Source organism: Mustelus asterias, chromosome 20 (genome assembly GCF_964213995.1).
Source record: "Mustelus asterias chromosome 20, sMusAst1.hap1.1, whole genome shotgun sequence".
Taxonomy (NCBI): domain Eukaryota; kingdom Metazoa; phylum Chordata; class Chondrichthyes; order Carcharhiniformes; family Triakidae; genus Mustelus; species Mustelus asterias.
Window position 1 is genome coordinate 5,576,091 of NC_135820.1, and position 21,506 is coordinate 5,597,596.

Here is a 21,506-nt window from a genome sequence, read left to right on the forward strand (position 1 = left end):
ATGTTAGGTTGAGAAAACAAGGTTCAGTTGGCTCGATTGAGGGTTACAAGTTAGCAAGAAATGAGCTGAAAAAGGGGCTTAGGAGAGCTAGGAGGGGGCATGAGAAGTCCTTGGCGGGTCGGATCAAGGAAAACCCCAAGGCTTTTTACTCTTATTTGAGGAATAAATGAATGACCAGGGTGAGGCTGGGGCCAGTCAAGGACGGCAGTGGGAATTTGTGCATGGAGTCAGAAGAGATAGGAGAGGTGATGAATGAATACTTTTCTTCGGTGTTCACCAAGGAGAGGGGCCATGTTTTTGAGGAAGAGATGGTGTCACAGGCTGATAGGCTGGAGGAAGTAGATGTTCGGAGGGAAGATGTACTAGCAATTTTGAATGAACTGAAAGTTGATAAGTCCCCTGGGCCTGATGAAATATATCCTAGGATTCTTTGGGAGGCAAGCGATGAGATAGCAGAGCCTTTGGCATTGATGTTTGCGTCCTCACTGTCCACGGGGGTGGTGCCAGAGGACTGGAGAGTGGCGAATGTGGTTCCTCTGTTTAAGAAAGGGAATAGAAATGACCCTGGTAATTATAGGTTGGTTAGCCTTACTTCAGTGTTCGGTAAGTTGATGGAAAAGGTCCTTAGGGATAGGATTTATGACTATTTAGAAAGATGCAGCTTAATCTGGGATAGTCAGCACGGATTTGTGAAGGGCAAGTCTTGCCTCACAAATTTGATAGAATTTTTTGAGGAGGTAACTAAGTGTGTAGATGAAGGTAGTGCAGTTGATGTCATATACATGGATTTTAGTAAGGCGTTTGATAAAGTCCCCCACGGTCGGCTTATGAAAAAAGTAAGGATGTGTGGGATAGAGGGAAGTTTGGCCGATTGGATAGGTAACTGGCTATCTAACAGAAGACAGAGGGTGGTGGTGGATGGAAAAGTTTCGGACTGGAAACCAGTTACCAGCGGAGTGCCACAGGGATCAGTGCTTGGTCCTCTGCTATTTGTAATTTTTATAAATGACTTGGAGGAGGGGGCTGAAGGGTGGATCAGTAAATTTGCTGTTGACACCAAGATTGGTGGAGTAGTGGATGAGGTGGAGGGCTGTTGTAGGCTGCAAAGAGATATAGATAGGATGCAGAGCTGGGCTGAAAAATGGCAAATGGAGTTTAACCCTGACAAATGCGAGGTGATTCATTTTGGTAGGACAAATTTAAATGTGGATTACAGGGTCAAAGGTAGGGTTCTGAAGAATGTGGAGGAACAGAGAGATCTTGGGGTTCATATCCATAGATCTCTGAAGGTTGCCACTCAAGTGGATAGAGCCGTGAAGAAGGCCTATAGTGTGTTGGCGTTCATTAACAGGGGGTTTGAGTTTAAGAGCCGTGGGATTATGCTGCAACTGTACAGGACCTTGGTGAGACCACATTTGGAATATTGCGTGCAGTTCTGGTCACCTCACTACAAGAAGGATGTGGAGACACTGGAAAGAGTGCAAAGGAGATTTACCAGGATGCTGCCTGGTTTGGAGGGTAGGTCTTATGAGGAAAGGTTGAGGGAATTTGGGCTTTTCTCTTTGGAGCGGAGGAGGTTGAGAGGAGACTTGATAGAGGTTTATAAGATGATGAGGGGGATAGATAGAGTGAACGTTCAAAGACAATTTCCTCGGGTGAATGGAGCGGTAACTAGGGGGCATAACTATAGGGTTCATGGTGGGAGATATAGGAACGATGTCCGAGGTAGGTTTTTTACTCAGAGAGTGGTTGGGGTGTGGAATGGACTGCCTGCAGGGATAGTGGAGTCAGAAACTTTAGGAACATTTAAGAAGCTATTAGATAGGCACATGGAGTACTTCGGGATGATAGGGAGGAAATAGCTTGATCTGGGTTTCAGACAAAGCTCGGCACAACATCGTGGGCCGAAGGGCCTGTTCTGTGCTGTACTGTTCTATGTCCTATGTTCTAACTCCCTGAAACTCTCTCTCTAAAATGAACAAATAACAATTTATTTATCTAACAGCGAACAAGTTCACTAAACTATTAACAAACTGAACAAAACACGATTCCAATGGAATGCTGTTCAGATAAATACGATTCCCACTTATTAACAAAAAATTCGAATTTTATTTATTCTCTAAATTACAACCAGGTTTTGCAAGTTGCAAAGTATAGAGTACCCAAAATGAAACATTCGTATTGAAAGGCCAAGCAGCAGTGTTACCAAGGCAACAGGCTTTCAACATGCTTTCAGGCTTTAGAATTTTTTTTAAATTCAGCCAATCAATTTGAGTTAGGCGCTTAGATACCAAGAACCTATTAAATTTAAATTTGATGGTGTTAGCAGCCTGAGACCAATCCTGTTGTGGGGGATATTGATGTGTCATCACAGGTATAAAAAGAAGAGGGCAGTGGGACAAAAGCAGAGAGCAACTGATAGAGTAACAGCTCTTAGTTCAGCTCTTGGCTTCATTTATGTCTTAAGAGAAAGCATCATCTCGATAGCGAAGGTACCAACGAAGAAAGAAGAAAGAGGAAATAAGAATCAACAGAGAAGGCCCAGAATATTCCAGAAGGCATAAAACATGATTATAATTTAGAGAGTGTCTAAAATTCTATTTTTTTTGTTAATAAGTAGGAATTGTATTTATCGAAACAGCATTCCATTAGAATTGTGTTTTATTCGGTTTGTTAATATTTAGTTAACTTGTTCACTGTTAGTTAGATAAATAAGAACAAAGAACAATACAGCACAGGAACAGGCCCTTCGGCCCTCCATGCCCGCGCCGCTCCCTGGTCAAAACCAGACCATTCTTTTGTATCCCTCCATTCCCACTCCGTTCATGTGGCTATCTAGATAAGTCTTAAGCGTTCCCAGTGTGTCCGCCTCCACCACCTTGCCCGGCAGCGCATTCCAGGCCCCCACCACCCCTCTGTGTAAAATACGTCCTTCTGATATCCTTCTGGTAAATAGTTACTTGTTGATTGAGAGAGAGCGTCTCAGGTGGTTATTTTGATTTAATCACTAAAGTTGCTGACGAGCAGATTGTGCCACTTCACACTCAGTTTTACAGATTATAGGGCGAGGTATTCCTCTTTGAGTGGCTAGGTGTTAGTTCTCAGAGGGGGTGGGACCCACCTCTGCTTTATAACACGACTGAATACATTTGGGGTGGCTTGCAGCAATTGCTGATTAAATCGAGGAGGTTGAATTCTGGCGATGGAGTGAGTGCAAAAACCCACCAGTTGGTCAATTTGAACTCAGCGAGGTTTTGAGCCAGGGGGTCTCGTCTCCTTGTTGCTGGTCAAAGTGGGAGGGAAGGTCTCACAGTCAGTTGGGAAGGAGTTGGTCCTGGGCAGAGACTGCCCCCTACCCCCACCCGCCCCCACACAAAGACCTTCTCCTGCCTGCATGAACCTGGCAGTGCCTTCCACACTCAAACCCTGGTATAAAAGGCAATCAGGGTCCCGTTGTCCCAATAGCACAGGATTCCCTCTGACAGTCCACAGCAGCTGGATGGTAATGCAGACTTTCAGATTCTAACCACATCTCAACAAAAATAAACAGGTGCAGATGCCAATTGAGTGTTTTGAGACCAATATCCTGAACAGTTATCAACAAATGAATATACATTCACCTTTCAGAGTGGCAGGGGCAAATTGGTAAGGCTGTTTTAAAAAATAACACATAGGCTTTCTACTAAGAGCAATCGAGGCGGCACGGTAGCACAGTGGCTGGCACTGCTGCCTCACAGTGCCAGGGACCTGGATTTGATACCAGCCTTGGGTGACTGTGTGGAGTTCACACTTTCTCCCCGTGTCTGCGTGGGTTTGTTTCCTCTTACAGTCCAAAGGTGTGCAGGTTAGAATCATAGAATCCCTACAGTGTAGAATGAGGCCATTTGGCCCATCGAGCTCACAGCGGCAACAATCCCACCCAGGCCTTATCCCCATAACCCCACATATTTACCTGCTAGTTCCCTGGCACTAAGGGGTAATTTAGCATGGCCAATTAACCTAAGCCTTTGGAGTGTGGGATTGGCTATGCTAAAATTCGGCTGGGTGGATTGGCCATGCTAAAATTGCCCTTTAGTTTCAAAGGATTTGTAGGTTAGATGGATTAGCCATGGTAACTGAGCGGAGTTACAGGGATAGGGTGATGGCGGAGAGGCGAATGGCCTGGGTGGGATGCTCTTTCAGAGAGTTGGTGCAGACGTGATGGGCCAAATGGCACTGTAGGGATTGAATGGTTCTATTCTGGGACAAAAGCAATGAAGTTAAAGTTAAACCTTTAGAAGTTACTGGCTGGCCTTGAGCGAGAGTATTGTGTTCAGTTCCGAGCATCTTACTGTAAAAAGGATATCAATGTCTTGGAGGGGGTGCAGGGGAGATTTACCACAATGGTACTGGAGGTGAGAAACTTATGAGGTGGGATGAGAGAAGGTGGATTGTCCTCCTTAGAGCAGCAAGGCCTACGGGGAGATTTAATAGTTTTGTTCAAAATTATGAAGCTTTTTCATTGGGTGGAATTTTCCAGCCCCATCCCTCAACTTGTTTTCCAGCTCACCATTGGCTGTCAGCAGGATCTTCCGGTCCCTCTGATGTCCAGGGCGATTTATGTGGCTCATCTCTCCCGCCGTTGGGAAACCCACCAAAGTGGGAGGTGGGGAGGGGCGGGGGGCGGTTGCCATCGGCAGGACTGGAAGATCCAACCCAAAGAGACAATAAGGTGATTCCACTGACAGGAAGGCTGTTCCTACCTGGTACAAGTATGACGGGCTGAATGGCCTCCCTCCCTCCCATCAGATTTTGAACAGACTTTTAAAAAATATTGTTGTTAGCTATCGCCTGAGGCCAACAGCCACATCACAGTGCAAGATTCTGTGCCACTGCAGTGACACAACAATGTTAGAAAACAGAACACTACTGCGTAAAGACATTAAACATGTCATTGCCCTCAAATACTTTATCACCTGCACAAGTTTTCTTGATGGCTTTAATGGACTCAGATTTCATGTCTTCTTAAGGAGATTGCATCAGTCATTGGGTTCCACAGGATCTGTGTGCGGGATCTGAGGCCTAATTAACAACCAACTCTGGGGTCTTACTTCACTCCCTGACAGGATGATGCCACTGAGCAGTGGGAAAAATTTGGGACTTAACAAAGTGAAGATATCTTAGAATGTGATCATCAAGATAGCTTCCAAAGCTGCAAAACCTGCTTCAGCGACTTCCTTGTCTTTCTTTTTGAGAAGCTGCCATACTAAGCAGCCATTGCATTTAGGATGTTGGTGGTTTCCAAGGTACAACTTAGAAACTGGTACGACAGTTGACTGAAGGGGGCAGCAGCACATACCAGTTTGGGATTTATGTTGGATAAAAACAAAATGGAGGATTGACCCAAGGAAAATGTTTGGAGCTTCTATTGTTTCTCATTTACCCAGAAGTCACAGAATCACACATTCACAGAATACTGCAGTGCAGAGGAGGCCCTTCGGCCCATTGAGTCTGCGCCGACACATGAAAGGCCCTGACCTGCCCACCTCATCCCACTTGCCAGCACTTGGCCCATAGCCTTGAATGTTATGACGTGCCACGTACTCATCCAGGTATTTTTTAAAGGATGTGAGGCATCCCATCTCTACCACACTCCCAGGCAGCACATTCCAGACCATTACCACCCTCTGGGTAAAAAGGTTTTTCCTCAAATCCCCCCCTAAACATCCCACCCCTCACTTTTAACTCATGTCCCCTCATAACTGACCCTTCAACTAAGGGGAACAGGTGCTCCCTATCCATCCTGTCCATTCCTCTCATAATCTTGAACACCTCAAACAGATCGCCCCTCAGCTCTAACTTCAGAATATAAAGCTTGTATTTCATTCATTCCTGGGGTGTAAGCGTTGTTGGCTAAACCAGCACTTACTGCCCAGTTGCTATTGAGAAGATGGTGGTGAGCCATATTCTTGAACTGCTGCCGTTCCTGAGGTGTAGGTACACCCACAGTGCTGTTAGGGATGGCATTCCAGGGTTTTGACCCAGCGACAGTGAAGGAACAGTCAATATGGTTCCAAGTCAGGATGCTGAGTGACTTGGAGGGGAATTTGTAGGGGGTGGTGGTGTTCTTAGGTATCTGCTGCTCTTTTCCTTCTAGATGGTAGTGGTCATGGGTTTGGAAGGTGCTGTCGAAGGAGCCTTGTTGCATTCCTGCAGTGTATCTTCTAGATGGTACATATGGCTGCCTCTGTTCATCGGTGGTGGAGGGAGTGAATGTTTGTGGAAGGGGTAACAATCAATTGGACCTGCTTTGTCCTGGATGGTGTTGAGCTTCTTGGGTGTGGTTGGAGCTGCACTCATCCAGGCAAGTGGGCAGTATTCAATCACACTCCTAACTTGTGCCTTGTAGATGGTGGACAGATTTTGGCGGAGTCAGGAGGTGAGTTACTCACTTATCTCCTTTGACCTGTCTTGCCTCTGACCTGCTCTTGTAGCGTCAGTGAAGGGAATGGCAGCGATATGTTTCTGAGTCAGAGTGGTGTGCAGCTTGGAGGGCAGCTTGCAGTTGGAATGTGCCTTTGCAAAGAAGGACTGGAGAGAGATGAGGTGGTTTTTGTCATGGTTCATCCCCAGCATGGGACTTGAATTTCAATATGTTATCCACTTGGGTAAAACTGGCATCGTGGTTCATCTTGCCCACTCCCTCCAATGGTAAATGAAAATCATGGAAGTGTGGTGGAGGCAGGTTCAACTAAGGAATTCGAGGGATGATTACTTGAATAGAAACAATGTGTGGAGGTACGCAGGAAAAGGCTGGGGCATTGCACTCAGTCATAATGCTCGTTTGGAAAGCTGGTACAGACAGGATGGGCCAAATGGCCTCCTTCCGTGCAGTGACAATTCTTTTGTTCTGTGATTTCTGAAAAAGGGGGAAATTTCAAAGCAGATTAAGCGGGACTAGTCCAACATTTTTCATTATATTTTGTTCTTGAATAATGTTGTGAGGCTCCAATAAGGATGGAGCTATTTTATTGTCTTTACTAAAAACAATTTCTTTCAATGCTCTATCCTAAGGTTGATTATTAATTCTCCATTTCCGTTTGTATTCACAGAACCAATCTCCTCTGTGTATATCACATCTAATGTTTCAAACCCAATGCGAGAGAATGTCTCTGTTTGCCTGACATGTCATGTAGTTGGAAATTGTAGCGAAAGAATTTGGTTTTTCAATGGGAGCGTTGTGGACGGCAATGAGATGATCATACTTTCTTCAGAAAATACCACTTTGACGATAATTGGTGTTGATGCAACCAACGTCGGTGACTACCAATGCATTGCACGCAACCCTGCTAGTGAAAAAGCAAGCGGACTCTACTCTTTACAGATTGAAGATGAAAACAGTGAGTTTGCATTATTCCTGTAGAGTAATACATTCTAAACATTGTCTGATAACTGCGGCTCCTTGGGAGATTTTGACCGTGCTAAAAGGACTATATAAATAGCAACTTGCGTTCGTATATTTCAGTTGAACCAAAACTACTACAGCAGGGTTGTCTTGTGATATATATTTGGATTTCACTCTTGCACCTTTCAATTTAAATTCTTGCATCTTGGAAATTGTTGGAAACTCTAACTGATGAAAGTGTGATGAGGTTAACAGAGTATCCGGAGGTCTTAGTGAATGTTGGAATCAAAGTTCTATCCCCTTAGCAAATGAGATTGCAGGATTTGGAAGGGCCCAGAGAGAATGGGAGTGCACCCCTTTCACAAACATTCACTCCCTCTTTCACCACCGATGCACAGTGGCAACCACAGTGCCAACAAGATGCATTGCAGCAATTCATCAAGGCTCCTTTGATAGCACCTTCCAAACCCTCGCCACTCCCATTGAGAAGGACAAGAGCAGCGGATACCTGGGAACACCACCACCTGGGGGGTTCCCCTCCAAGTCACTCACCATCCTGACTTGGAAATATATCGGCCGTTCCTTCACTGTCGCTGGGTCAAAATCCTGGAGCTCCCTCTCTAACAGCATGGTGAGTGTACCGACATCACATGGACTGTAACTCACCACCACCTTCTCAAGGGACAATTAGGGATGGGCAATGAATGCTGGCATAGCCAACAACTCCCACAACCAAAGAATAAATATACAAAATAAGTCAAATCAGGGACAGAGAGAAATTAAGGAAAAGGACAATTAAGTTAAGCGAGATTTAAAAAAAAGACAAATAAAACAATTAAAGTATTTTAATATCTGTTTCTTTTTAGTTCTAGCAGTGGTTAGTACTGCTGCCTCGTAGCTCCAGGGACCCAGGTTCAATTCCGGCCTTGGGTGACTGTCCGTGTGGAGTTTGCATGTTCTCCCCGTGTCTGCGTGGGTTTCCTCCAGGTGCTCTGGTTTCCTCCCCAGTCTACCCTTTAAGAAAGAGATGAGGAGAATTTTTCCTTTGAGTGGGTCATGAGTCTCCGGAATTCTCTTCCTCCAAAGTGGAGGCAGAGTCTCTGAATATTCTTAAGGCAGAGCTAGGTAGAGTAACAAGGGGGTGAAAGTAACAAGGGGGTGAAAAAGTAGACAGGCATGGTGGGGTTGAGGTTACAATTAGATCAGCCATGATCTCCTTGAATGGTGGAGTTGGCTTGAGGGGCTGAGTGACCTACTCCTGCTCTTAATTTCTACATTTATGATATTATTACAAAAGCAGGATGAATTCCTACTCTTGTGAGTCCACTTGGAGAACTGTAATGCTTCCCACTGTAATGCCATGAACCTCTTTTGCAGGTACTCCCACACAGAAGGACATGTTCCAGTGGGTCATAATTCTGGCTGTACTCATCCCAACTCTGCTGATGTAAGTAACCCTAGCCGGCATCAATTTACCCAGTCGGACTTAACTGTGCTAATCACTTAACGAAAAAGTGCGCATCGGCTTCAAATAAATGCACAATGCTTGTGCATAATTACACTCAGCCTTTTAAATTGGGAAAGGGTAACTCTGCATTATTCTGATTTTTTGGCAGATGCTGTGCAACATTCATCACGATCAGGATACACTGTTGTGATCAGCAATGCTCCTGCTCCTGTTTCAACAGGTGAGTATGTTGGGTTTCTTCAGAATATGGCTGTCGATTTTCACTCACTTGATGAAGGAGCGGCACTCTGAGAGCTCGTGATACCAAATAAACCTGTTAGACTTTAACCTGGTGTTGTGAGACTTCTTACTGTGCCCACCCCAGTCCAACACCGGCATCTCCACATCATGATTTTCAACCTGTGAGTAAAGCTGTGTGTGTTTTGAGCACGAGTTTGAGAAATAGCCTGATTTTTCATTAGATGTTCGACAGTTGATGATTGACTCCGAGGTCGGGTATTTTAAATATCTAGGTCTCACTGAGTGGCCAAGTTTAGTTTTCCCCTTCCATTGTTTTACTGATGGTATGGACACTTGAACATGTTTGATCATACGTAGTTAATTCAATGTCAGGTTGACACACTCCACCCGTTTAGCCGCGTTGTGAATGAACCTTCCTTGACCATCAGCTCCTGGGGTAGGATCTGAAGTGGATCAAATAAACCTGTTGGATTTTAACCTGGTGTTGTGAGACTTCTTACTGTGGGATCTGAACCCAGAGCTGTGCTGATGGGGCAGTAATGGTAGGTTATACCAGTGGGTTTGATAATCAAGGACTCATGTGCACCATAAACACCAGCACAGAGCAATTAGGCCTTTTTCTGTGCTGACAATTCTATGCAATGTGTAAATATAAAATAATTAATATTGATGCCACCCTTATTTGCCTTGCTCAGCATCCTATTAATACAGTTCCTTGCTAAAAGATGAATTGATCCTCAATTAGATAGGGTTTTCTTTATGGTGAGCTGTTCTAGAACTACTTTTAGGGAGCAGTGAAGAAATTCTCCCAGATGTCATACTGACCCCCACTTCTGACCAAATGCAACATCTTTTCCCCTCCACCCAGAGGTATCACTCTTTCCCTCATTGGCTGGTGGACTATAAATGGTGTCTACTTTGGTGTTCACGGCTTTAGAAAAAGGTATTCATATGGCCATTATAATGTCAAAATAGGACAATAATTCTTGTATTATTAAACCTTGCCATCAAATTTAATTAGTTGACAATTTGCTTTTAATGTAAATGGTCTATGTTAACAATGAAACAGATGTCAGAAAATTTATACTGGGTGGGATTCTCTGGAGTTTTTCTCAGCAGTGCACTGTCCACTGGTGGCGGGGTCTTCTGGTCCTGCCGCTATCAATGGCAGTTCCCATTGGTGTCACCCCACACCGCTGGGAATCCCGCGCAAGGGTAGAACCATTGGTGGGACCAGAAGGTCCAGCTGGTGTGAATGGCAGGAGAATTTCGGCCATTGTTTCTCAACAGATACATCTCAGAGTAATCTCAGAGTGAGAGGGTCACCCATTTAAGTCAGAGCTGAGGAGGAATTTCTTCTGTCAGAGAGTAGTGAATCTGTGGAATTCTTTACCGCAGAGGTCTGTAGAGGCTGGGTCATTAAGTACGTTCAAGGCTGGGATAGGCAGATTTTTAACCAGTAAGGGAATCAAAAATTATGGGGATAAAGCGGGAATGTGGAATTGGGGATTATACCAGATCAGTCATGCTCTCACTGAATGGCAGTGCAGACATGATGGGTGGGATTTTACGGCCTTGCTCATCCCGAAACCATAACTTCCCGCCCGAGCTCAATGGATCTTCCCAAGCTCCACCCCTCGCCCACTCCGATTCCTGTCGTGGGCGGGCTGGTAAAATTCCAGCTGATGGGCTGAATGGCCTACCTCTGCTCCTACATCTTATGGTCTCACACATCTTTTATCACCGGGTGTCTTTGCTGCCAGTAATTCCTGTACTTTTAAACTTTGCCGTCCGATTTAATTAGTAGAGAGTTTGCTTTAATATGAATAATCTTCTTCAGCAAAGCAACAAGTATTGCAAAATTCATATTATTTCTCCACCAGATACATCTTTTATTACTGGCTGTCGTGTTGCAACAAAGGCACTTTGGAGAACATCGATGATATCAAGGAGACTGGGTAAGAGGGCCTCCCTGTATAGAACTGGGCCGTTCTTCCTTTGAAAACAGGGGCCTGTTTAAAATCCACTCAAAGTGATCATCCCACCCCACCTGTCAGTGCGACACTGGGAAGGCAATCCCTGGAACGCAGCATGATCTGATGCCCAGAGGAAGGCGCGGTGAGTTTTTCCAGAGGGCAGAAATGTTTGGCTTCTCATGCTTGACGGCACAAGTAGCTTCTCGGCTTGTCATCCAGGGTGTGAAACCGATGATGAATCCTGTGAGGGGAGGGTGTGGAGGGGGGAATCGAACTCTGTGGATGCTTGTTCCCGGCCAAGCAGAAGTGTGCTGTGCTTAACAAGACAATATAAATCTTAAGGTAAAGTTCGTAAACCTTATGTTTGTAGCCCTTAATATAATGTAAACCATTATTCTGTCTGTCCGACTGGAAGATGAAGGAATCTCGACTTCACTAAGTCAAGGTGAACACACCTTCAATGTAAAGTTTGTGCACAAATGTGTGTGGCCTGTTTTGGTCCAAACCTTAGGATTTCATAGAATTCCTACAGTGCAGAAGGAGGCCATTCGGCCCATCGAGTCTGCACCAACCACAATCCCACCCAGGCCCTATCCCCAGAACCCCATGCATTTACCCTAACTAGTTCCCCTGACACTAAAGGAAATTTAGCATGGCCAATCCACCTAACCCGCCCATCTTTGGACTGCGGGAGGAAACCGGAGCACCCGGAGGAAACTGGCACAGACATGGGGAGAACGTGCAGACTCCACACAGACAATGACCCAAGCCAGGAATCGAACCCAGGTCCCTGGCGCTGTGAGGCAGCAGTGCTAAGCACTGTGGCATCGTGCCGAGTTCACAGTCTGATTGACAGCTTAGAGACCGTATCAGAGGATTACCGTAGCTATTATTGATGTGGTATACAAACCGAGGCATGCTTGTTTTCTAATAATCAGGTATTTGAGACTTAAAAGCTTTGTGTAGGCTTTCATGAATGGGATGTTTTTAATATCAGGTCTGTAGAACAAAAGATGTATAGACCTCAAGAGCCATGTGGAGATGAAATAAAATACAGTTGCAAACTCTATACAGCTTTCACTCTCCAGACTTGAAATTAAAAACATCCTATTCATGAAAGCCTATGCAAAGCTTTCAAATCTTAAGTATCTGATCACTTAGAAAAACAGACGTGGCTCTGATTATACACCACCGCGAAAACAGCTACTGTAACCAATAGGCTTTCTCAGCTGTCAATCAAACTGTAAACGCTGACCCTCCTACTGAGATAATTGTAGTTTTTGAAAGTCAGCCAAGCATTCAGAAAATTGGAAATTGTCGACGAACAATTCGAACAGATGTTGCACCACTTGCCCAGATGATCAAAGCAGTCTAGCAGAAGTTTAGTTTTTTAATTAGCTGACAGCTGTAATCATTTTTTTAGAGCCCAAAGGATGGAGGGAGATGTAATAAACTTCAGATCATAACAGATAAACAGACCCCATGCCTGTCTAGTATCATGTATGTGTAATTTCATCATAAGCAAATTATCTTGGATACAAAAGGATGTAACAGCCAGTATAAAGTGATCTCTTGATTGTCTCACTCTGCAATATTAACATGTTGTGAGCAGAAATGTACAAAGATTGATGGCTCAGAAGCTGACCACTCAGCCCATTGTGTCCATGTTTTACTGTTCAACTTGTCAAAGTTCCAGTGTGTAGATGAAGATGGTTGTTTCTCTGTCTCACAGCAAGCTCGCAGGCACCTGGGTAGCATGCTGCTCCAGCAGATCAAAGGAAGAGTCAGACTCACCCTGCGTGGAGGAACCCAGGTAACAGCCGAGTTACAGTGAAAATCAATGTGTGTATGCATGTGGTGTGTTTGTGTGTGTATATGTGTCTGTGTGATGTGTGCATGTGCAAGGATGTGTGTGTGTGGTGTGTGTGAATTTGTGTGTGTAGTGTGTGCATGTGTAAGTGTGCATGTGTGTGTGATCTGTGCATGTGTAAGTACGTGTGTGTTTGTGGTGCATGAATGTGTGCATGTGTGGTGTGTGAGTGTGTGTGTGTAGTGATTCTATATTCTGAGTACTCCCAATCTCTAATCTTCTTTACCACTTTGTAATGTTTTCACCCATGTGAACTAAGTTGCATATTGAAAGCAGAATACTGCAGATGCTGGATGTCTGAAATAAAAGAATAAAAAGCTGGAAGCAGTCGACAGGCTGTGCAGCATCTGCGGAGATAGCAGCAGGGTTAACACAATTAACAAATTAGATTTCTATTGAATGGTCATTAACTTCAAACTCTAACTCTGGGCGGGAGTCTCTGGCCATGACACTGGCGGGCATCATTGCAGGTGGGTTGGGAATATTTTGAGTGTTGGAGAGCTGTCCGTTAATATGTTTCCGTCCTGCCCACCAATGTTGGGTCTGGAAAACCCTGCTGTCTGTTTCCCTTCCCGCAGCTGCTGCGTGACATGCTGAGCATTTCCAGCATTTTCTGTTTTTGCTTCATTTTTATAATGCATGCCTTCACAGGTGTCACTCACCATGGGCAAACTGCAAATTGTGCCGAGTGTATTTTTTGATCCTGGCAAGAGATTTACTCAATTCTTCTTTGACCAATTTATTTAATACATTTTTTCCCTCTCTGAGAGCCTAATCCGCAGTCCCACTATTCGAGTTCTTTCTAAGACTGGAAAGGCTGCTTCCAATTTGCAGATCAAAGCATGGGGACAGAAGGAAGAATTTTATTTGCTTTTTTCAATCAGGGGGGGTTTATTGTTTCTTGTTCATACATGAATTAGCTTGATGATTTACATTTTAAAACCTGTCCTACATCATGATTTGCTTAAGTTGTCTGGATCATTTGGAATGCCGTTTATCTCCTATCCTGTGGGCCATGTATTGTAACATTGTGAGTGTTCTCCTTCGTTACACCCTCTGTCAGCGGTTAGAGAGTGAGTACTGTGCACTGACCATCCATTCATATGCAGGACCCTGAGTGGCCTCTCGATGTCATGCTGCAGCAGTGTGTCACGGAACATGAGTGAATTGCAAGAGGAAACGAAAAGAAAGTAAGTCATAACTTTGGAGCAGATTGTATCATTTGATTTGGGGCAGCACGGTGGCACAATAAGTTAGCACTGCTGCCTCACAGCGCCAGGGACCCGGGTTCGATTCCCGGCTTGGGTGACCGTCTGTGTGGAGTTTGTACGCTCTCCCCGTGTCTGCGTGGGTTTCCTCCGGGTGCTCCAGTTTCCTCCCACATCCAAAGATGTGCGGGTTAGGTGGATTGGCCATGCTAAATTGGGTGTTTTTCCGGTTGGAGGAAGGTAACTAGTGGCGTGCCGCAGGGATCGGTACTCGGGCCGCAACTGTTTACCATTTATATCGATGATCTGGAGGAGGGGACGGAGTGTAGGGTAACGAAGTGTGCAGACGACACAAAGATAAGTGGAAAAGTGAATCGTGTGGAGGACGGAGAAGATCTGCAGAGAGATTTGGACAGGCTGAGTGAGTGGGCGAGGATATGGCAAATGGAGTATAACGTTGAGAAATGCGAGGTTATACACTTTGGAGGAAATAATAACAAATGGGATTACTATCTCAATGGAAACAAATTAAAACATGCTACCGTGCAAAGGGACCTGGGGGTCCTTGTGCATGAGACGCAAAAGCCCAGTCTGCAGGTACAACAGGTGATCAAGAAGGCAAATGGGATGTTGGCCTATATTGCGAGGGGGATAGAATATAAAAGCAGGGATGTCTTGATGCACCTGTACAGGGCATTGGTGAGGCCGCAGCTGGAATACTGTGTGCAGTATTGGTCCCCTTATATGAGGACGGATATATTGGCATTGGAGGGAGTGCAGAGAAGGTTCACCAGGTTGATACCGGAGATGAGGGGTTTGGATTATGAGGAGAGGCTGAGGAGATTGGGTTTGTACTCGTTGGAGTTTAGAAGGATGAGGGGGGATCTTATGGAGACTTATAAGATAATGCGAGGGCTGGATAGGGTGGAGGCGGAGAGATTCTTTCCACTTAGTAAGGAAGTTAAAACTAGAGGACACAGCCTCAAAATAAAGGGGGGTCGGTTTAAGACAGAGTTGAAGAGGAACTTCTTCTCCCAGAGGGTGGTGAATCTCTGGAATTCTCTGCCCACTGAGGTGGTGGAGGCTACCTCGCTGAATATGTTTAAAGCGCGGATGGATGGATTCCTGATCGGTAAGGGAATTAAGGGTTATGGGGATCAGGCGGGTAAGTGGTACTGATCCACGTCAGATCAGCCATGATCTTATTGAATGGCGGGGCAGGCTCGAGGGGCTAGATGGCCTACTCCTGCTCCTATTTCTTATGTTCTTATGTTCTTAAATTGCCCGTTAGTGTCAGGGGGGACTAGCTAGGATAAATGTATGGGGTTATGGGGATAGGGCCTGGGTGGGATTGTGGTCAGTGCAGAATCGATGGGCCGAATGGCCTCCTTCCGCACTGTAGGATTCTATGATTCTATGACACCTCGGGGATGCACTGGACATTTCTCTCATCGGAGCTTTGACTAAGTCTTTTGAAACTCCACATACACAAGTTCATTGCACTATCTCATTGGCTCTCTATTACTAAAGTCAATCAAGCTTGTCAGACTTAATTAGCCAACACCAATTTAAAGGTAGTCTTAATCAAGCATATTCTTCCAAGTGATGGTTAACTTTGCTCCAGATTATGGTCTGTAGCAGCCCCCACTGACCTAGAATTGACCGGCATGTAATTTTACAAAAAACCTTGTTTTTATGTAGCACCTTTCACAATTTCAAGATGCCCTGAAGAGTCTGATAGCCAATGATGTAGATTTCAACCAGTATCACAAGTTATAGTGTAGAGAACACCTCAGTCAACTTGACCCAGCAAGGTCCCACCAACAGCAATGGGATAATGATCAAATAATCTGTTGTTTAAAATATATATGTCTAGTTCCTCCTCTCTCCCATTTTGAAAAGGTAACATTTACAACCAATCCCATATACAAGGAGAATACCTAGAAAACTGTAAACAGTTCTGGTCCCATTATCGAAAGAAAGATATACTGGCATTAGAGGCAGCCCAGAGGAGGTTCACTCGGTTGATCCCGGGTATGGAGGGATTTTCATGTGAGGAGAGATTGAGTAGTTGGGCCTGTACTCACTGGAGTTGAGAAGAATGAGAGGCGATCCTATTGATACATATAAGATTCTCAGGGGATTTGACAGTGTAGATGCTGAGAGGTTGTTACCCCTTGGGGGTGAGTCTAGGACCACAGGGCATCATCTCAGAGTAAGGGGGTCACCCATTTAAGACAGAGATGAGGAGGAATTTCTTCTCCCAGAGGGTAGTGGAATTCCTTACCGCAGAGGGCTGTAGAGGCTGGGTCGTTAAGTATGATCAAGGCTGAGATAGACAGATTTTTAATCAGTAAGGAAATCAAGGGGATAAAGGGCAGGAAAGTGAAATTGAGAATTATCACATTAGATTAGTCATGATCTCATTGAATGGTGGAGCAGACTCGATGGGCCAAATGGCCTACTTCCGCCCCTACATCTTATGGAGAGTTGAAAGATTGTGGGTACCTTTAGTTCAGTCACTTAAGTCCCAACCAGTGGGGGTGGCATTTTTACATCCAATGCTGCCAACCTCTACCTACTCTTTATCTATTTTCATCCTATCCAATTGCCCTACTACTTCCTACTTTACAGTGACATTTTTTTAAGATTGGTGCAAAGTGCTCATTTTGAACTATGGCCATACCCCCTTACTTCACAAGAAGATGATTATTTTCTCCTTAATTGGTAGAACCTTCCTTTGACGATTCTCTCACTCTTTATCTGTTTCATAAAATGCATTAGCGTTCTATTTTAGATTACCTGTTAACCTTTCTCCACATAGAATCATAGAATCCTGTCCCACCCAGGTCCGATCTCCTTAACCCCACGCATTTACCCTGCTAGTCCCCCTGACACTGAGGGGTAATTTAGCATGGCCAATCAACTTAACCCGCACATCTTTGGACTGTGGGAGGAAACCGGAGCACCTGGAGGAAACCTACGCAGATACGGGGAGAACGTGCAAACTCCACACAGACAGTCACCCGAGACCAGAATCAAACCCTGGCACTGTGAGGCAGCAGTGCTAACCACTGTGCCTCCATGTCACTATTCTTACTTTGCCCCTCTTATCTTGGTTTCCTGTTCTTCCTCTGTTTGATTCTGTACTGCGTTATAAACCTAACATTTATCATAAGACTCCTTTATTTCCCTTTCCGAAAGGACCAACTGGTGGTTTTGTTTTGCAGGAAGAGCTGTGGTGTCTTGCTATCCTGCTGCAGTGGTAGGTCACCAGATGAATCGGAGCGGATCAGGTAAAAGCTAAGATTTTTCTGTGGAGGGTGGGACAGAGGGTTGTCGGTTCATTTCTGTACAGCATTCCCAGTTCTTGCATTGGACAGGCTGCTCAACAGCAGCAGGCAAAATTACACCATCCTCTCTTCCCTGCAGTGCCTGCGTGGATGCCACGTGTCGAAACACTTCACTCCTTGGGATGAAGAGTTACACTTTGAGATTCTGCGATATTTCCTCTGGCTTCACAGTGGGTGAATCTCAACTTTTGGTTGGGGGCCAGAATGGGCAGTTACGGAATGGACGAAGCTTTATACCATTCACCCAGACTTCCACTGAAGACAGTGGGCAGCCAATCCATTGCCTGCTTGTTTTACCTACCCTGCTCAAGTTGAAGTTCATTGTACTGTGTATAGTATCGGGTGTAGATTTTCAATCTTCTGCCTCGATGTTCTGCCTCCCACGCTCAATGGAAATAGTAGGTGGGGGATTTCCAAGTTTTTCAAAACCTCTGAGTTGCTGCCAACACCACATCAAGCAACCAAATGTTTTCTAGGTTGTTTGAGGAAGCCCAGTGGTGCCGTGTTAAGCAACTATAGCTGACAGTGTGGTACTGGGAGAACAGAGTATGTTGCAGAACCTCTTCTAATGGTATATTATTGAAAAACTATTATGTAATTATATCGCTGTTCAATCTTTATAAGGTTAAGGTCTCTAAACTTGAACTGGGAATCCCAAGCTGAGTTTTATTAATGAGAATCATAGAATCTACAGTGCAGAAGGAGGCCGTTAGGCCCATCGAGCCTGCACCAATAACAATCCCACTCAGGTCCTATCCCCGTAACCTCACATATTTACCCAGCTAATCCCTCTGACATGGAGGGCCCTATTTTACCATTTTGATTCGAAGTGTTGGCGGACATGAATCTGGGAGTGTTTCAGATCCGACTTTTTGACCCGTTCTCAGACGCCCCCATACACACTCTGCCTGGAAAAATATCAGCGATTCCGAATCGCGCTGCACAAGCCTGTGGGCGGGGTTTAACACGGCCAAAATCCTGCAGCTCCGATCGGTGCCTTCAACTACGCACGTGCAGGAAAAATGATCGAATAACTCTCCCCTACCACTTCGCTCCCGGGCCGGATAGTGCCTCCCCCCCGAGGTCCCCACAGACATTGTCCCACCCCCCAACATTACTGACCCCCTTATCCCCCCCCCACCCCCCACTCATCCACCACCCAAAATGATCGCGGGCCCCTCCCCCCTTCCCCCCACCAATCACAGGCAGAGTGGCAGCGGACCCCCCTTCCCCTCCCCCAATGATCTCAGGCAGAATGGCAGAGGACCCCCCTCCCCCCAATGATCACAGACAGAATGGCAGCGGACCCCCCTTTGCCCCAATGATCTCAGGCAGAGTGGCAGTGGATCCCCCTTCCCCTCCCCCAATGGTCTCAGGCAGAGTGGCAGCGGACACCCCTTTCCCCCCGCAATGACCTCAGGCAGAATGGCAGCGGACCCCTTCCCCGCAATGATCTCAGGCAGAGTGGCAGCAGACACCCCTACCCCCACACTCATCTCAGGCAGAGAGATCCACCCTCCCCCCTCCACCCCACAGATATCAGGCAGGGTGACCCCCTCACCCCACCCGGAACCTCCCGCACTAGACCCCCATCTCTTCCGGACTCCGATGGCTGTGTGACACCTCCCTCTCTCTCCCCTGGCCCCAATCATTGAGGCACTGATCCACCCGCAGCCCCCCCTCCCCATCAGCACACCTGCAAGTGCTCACTTGTCTTCCCCTCAATGCTAAGAAGCAAACTGCATGGATCTCGCTAGAATGTTCTGCCAAACTGCCTGCAGCTGATCTGCCCTAACGAGGGGCAGCTCCATAAAAAACACAAGAATGGACAGGCATTCCTGCACAAAATGTGCGCACGACCAGTCCCCCCAATTTTCTGAGGGCGACCAGAGGTGAGGCAGGACACCCTCTTCCCCCCAGGAGGACGCAGACCCAGAGGACCTGATGGAAATGCAGCCTGGGAGGAAGTCACCGCCTCGGTCAGTGCCAGGGCTCTGCACCCCCCCCGAACCGTGAAGCAGTGCCGGAAAAAAGTCACTGACCTCACCCGTGCAGCAAGGGTGAGTGCTGAACCCCTTCTTGCATCTTCCCCCAAATTTCCCCCAGATCCTCCCATCCCCAGCACCCTGCATGCTTCCAGCTCCTGACCCCAAGCACCTCCTTCCTATCCCCCCAAAAGCCCCACTGCGCTTGCCCTCGAAGGGCCACCACCTGATATTCTGCAGGAGTTACGCCATCATTTCTTTCATGGCTCCTTCTGACTACACAGGAGAAGACCGACCATAACACCCATGAGAGGGCGAAGACGGGGGGTGGTGAGACAGACCTCCGGGTCCTCGCCCCCTTCGAGGAGCGGGCGCTGGAGCTGTCAAGAGAAGGGGAGATGCGGGCTGTCAGTGACAGCATAGTCGGGCTACCATGAGCACCTGTCATTCCTCCACTCTGAGGCAACTTCTCGGGGGCACAAGTTTTGGATTCGAGGGGCAAGGTTTAAAGGAGACATAGGAGGAATGTTTATTTGCACAGAGAGGACAATAGGTGCCTGGAACCCGCTGCCGGGGGAGGTCGCGGACGCAGATACAATAGTGACCTTTAAGGGGCATCTCTCCAGCTACATGAATGGGCTGGGAATAGAGGCATATAGTCTCCGGAAGAGTAAGGGATTACAAATCAGATGGGCAGCCTGATCGCTACAGGCTTGGAGCGCTGAAGGGCCTGTTCTGGTGATATAATTTTTTTGTGCTTTGTTCTATGTTCAATGGAGAAATGTGAATTGCACGTTTGGCATCCCGGACCATGCAGAGCTTGGCCTCGTCTCAGAGGGCACTTGCTGCGGCCATTGAGAGGTGGCCCCCCGACTCAAGTGGCCATCACTGAGGGCTCGACCACCATGGGTAGGACGCAGATGGTCCTCCAGGACTGGCAGTGCAAGGTGATGCCAGAGCTTCTGGAGCTCACTGCAGAAACCCGTAGAGTGACCCAGGGGCCCACAGGAACCCCAAGGGAGCAGGAAGGGCTCGAGCCTATGCCAAGGCCTTTCAGCCAGGAGACTATGGCTTTGACTACACTTTCTGACTCCCCCCTTCTTGACACCGAGGCATCTCAGGGGCAGCGGGATGAAGAGGGTGCCATGGAAACATCCCAGACACCTGAAAGCAGGCCAGAGCCCTCAAGGTCCAGGGCCTCCAGAGGACGCCCGCCATGCGCATCACAGGCCACGGGGCATGGTAGGCAGCTGGCCCCCTGCACCTCCGATGTACATTCTGGGGAGTCGCTGATACGTAGTGGTGGGCCACGTAAGGTTAGGAAGTTGTAGTTGCACTGAGATGGCACGGGGTGAAGGACTGCACTAGTTTGAAAGATATTTAAGCGCCTTAACGTTTTCTGTTCATGAGTTTTTATGTTAGAACATCTTATTTAAACACATTTATTGCAATTAAATGTTTTTTCACCACCCTCCCATTACTAATTTGTCTCAGATTTGTGTCAAATAGGAATCCTCTTCCATTGATGATCGCCGGAGGGATGCTTCATGTTGATGTCAGTTTGGGAGGCCCCTCAATGCTGTGTCACTGAGAAAAGGAAGGCATTGGTTTCCCAGACCCCACGAGCGATTCCTTCCCATCCCCCACCCCACCCGCCCCAGAACCCTGTGTGGGGGTTTCAGGTCCCTTACACACTACACAGATGTGGGCCCAGGTGCCAGCGTACATGCGGAGCTTAGGTAGGAGTCAAACTCCTTTGCACCAGGGGATCATCATAATGGTGCTTAGCGAGTTGTCATCACCCTCCTGCCTGCCAAAAAACTCACCAACACAAAGCACCCAGGCCCACCATTCTGGTGTGACAATGGTGCAGGATATAGAAAGAATTTTGTAGGGGGGGTGTGAGTTGTGGGAGGATGGAACCCACAGACACAAACCCCTAGCGAGTGAACCGCCTGGTGATCAAGGCCTCCCTTGCCACCCTCGCATGCCTCATTTGGGCTGCCAGCCCTCCAGTGCCTG

The 21,506-nt window shown here is 46.7% G+C and overlaps 1 protein-coding gene across 1 annotated transcript in view; it reads left to right on the forward strand.

Annotated features, from left to right (window-relative positions):
• Positions 1-21,506, forward strand: part of LOC144508385 (uncharacterized) — a 56,016-nt gene that overhangs the window by 3,592 nt on the left and 30,918 nt on the right. The window contains exons 3-9 of the mRNA XM_078236255.1: positions 7,092-7,379; positions 8,762-8,831; positions 9,001-9,072; positions 10,976-11,050; positions 12,801-12,881; positions 14,048-14,128; positions 17,377-17,442. Of these exons, the coding sequence (XP_078092381.1) occupies positions 7,092-7,379; positions 8,762-8,831; positions 9,001-9,072; positions 10,976-11,050; positions 12,801-12,881; positions 14,048-14,128; positions 17,377-17,442 (733 nt within the window). The remainder of the gene's footprint in view (positions 1-7,091; positions 7,380-8,761; positions 8,832-9,000; positions 9,073-10,975; positions 11,051-12,800; positions 12,882-14,047; positions 14,129-17,376; positions 17,443-21,506) is intronic.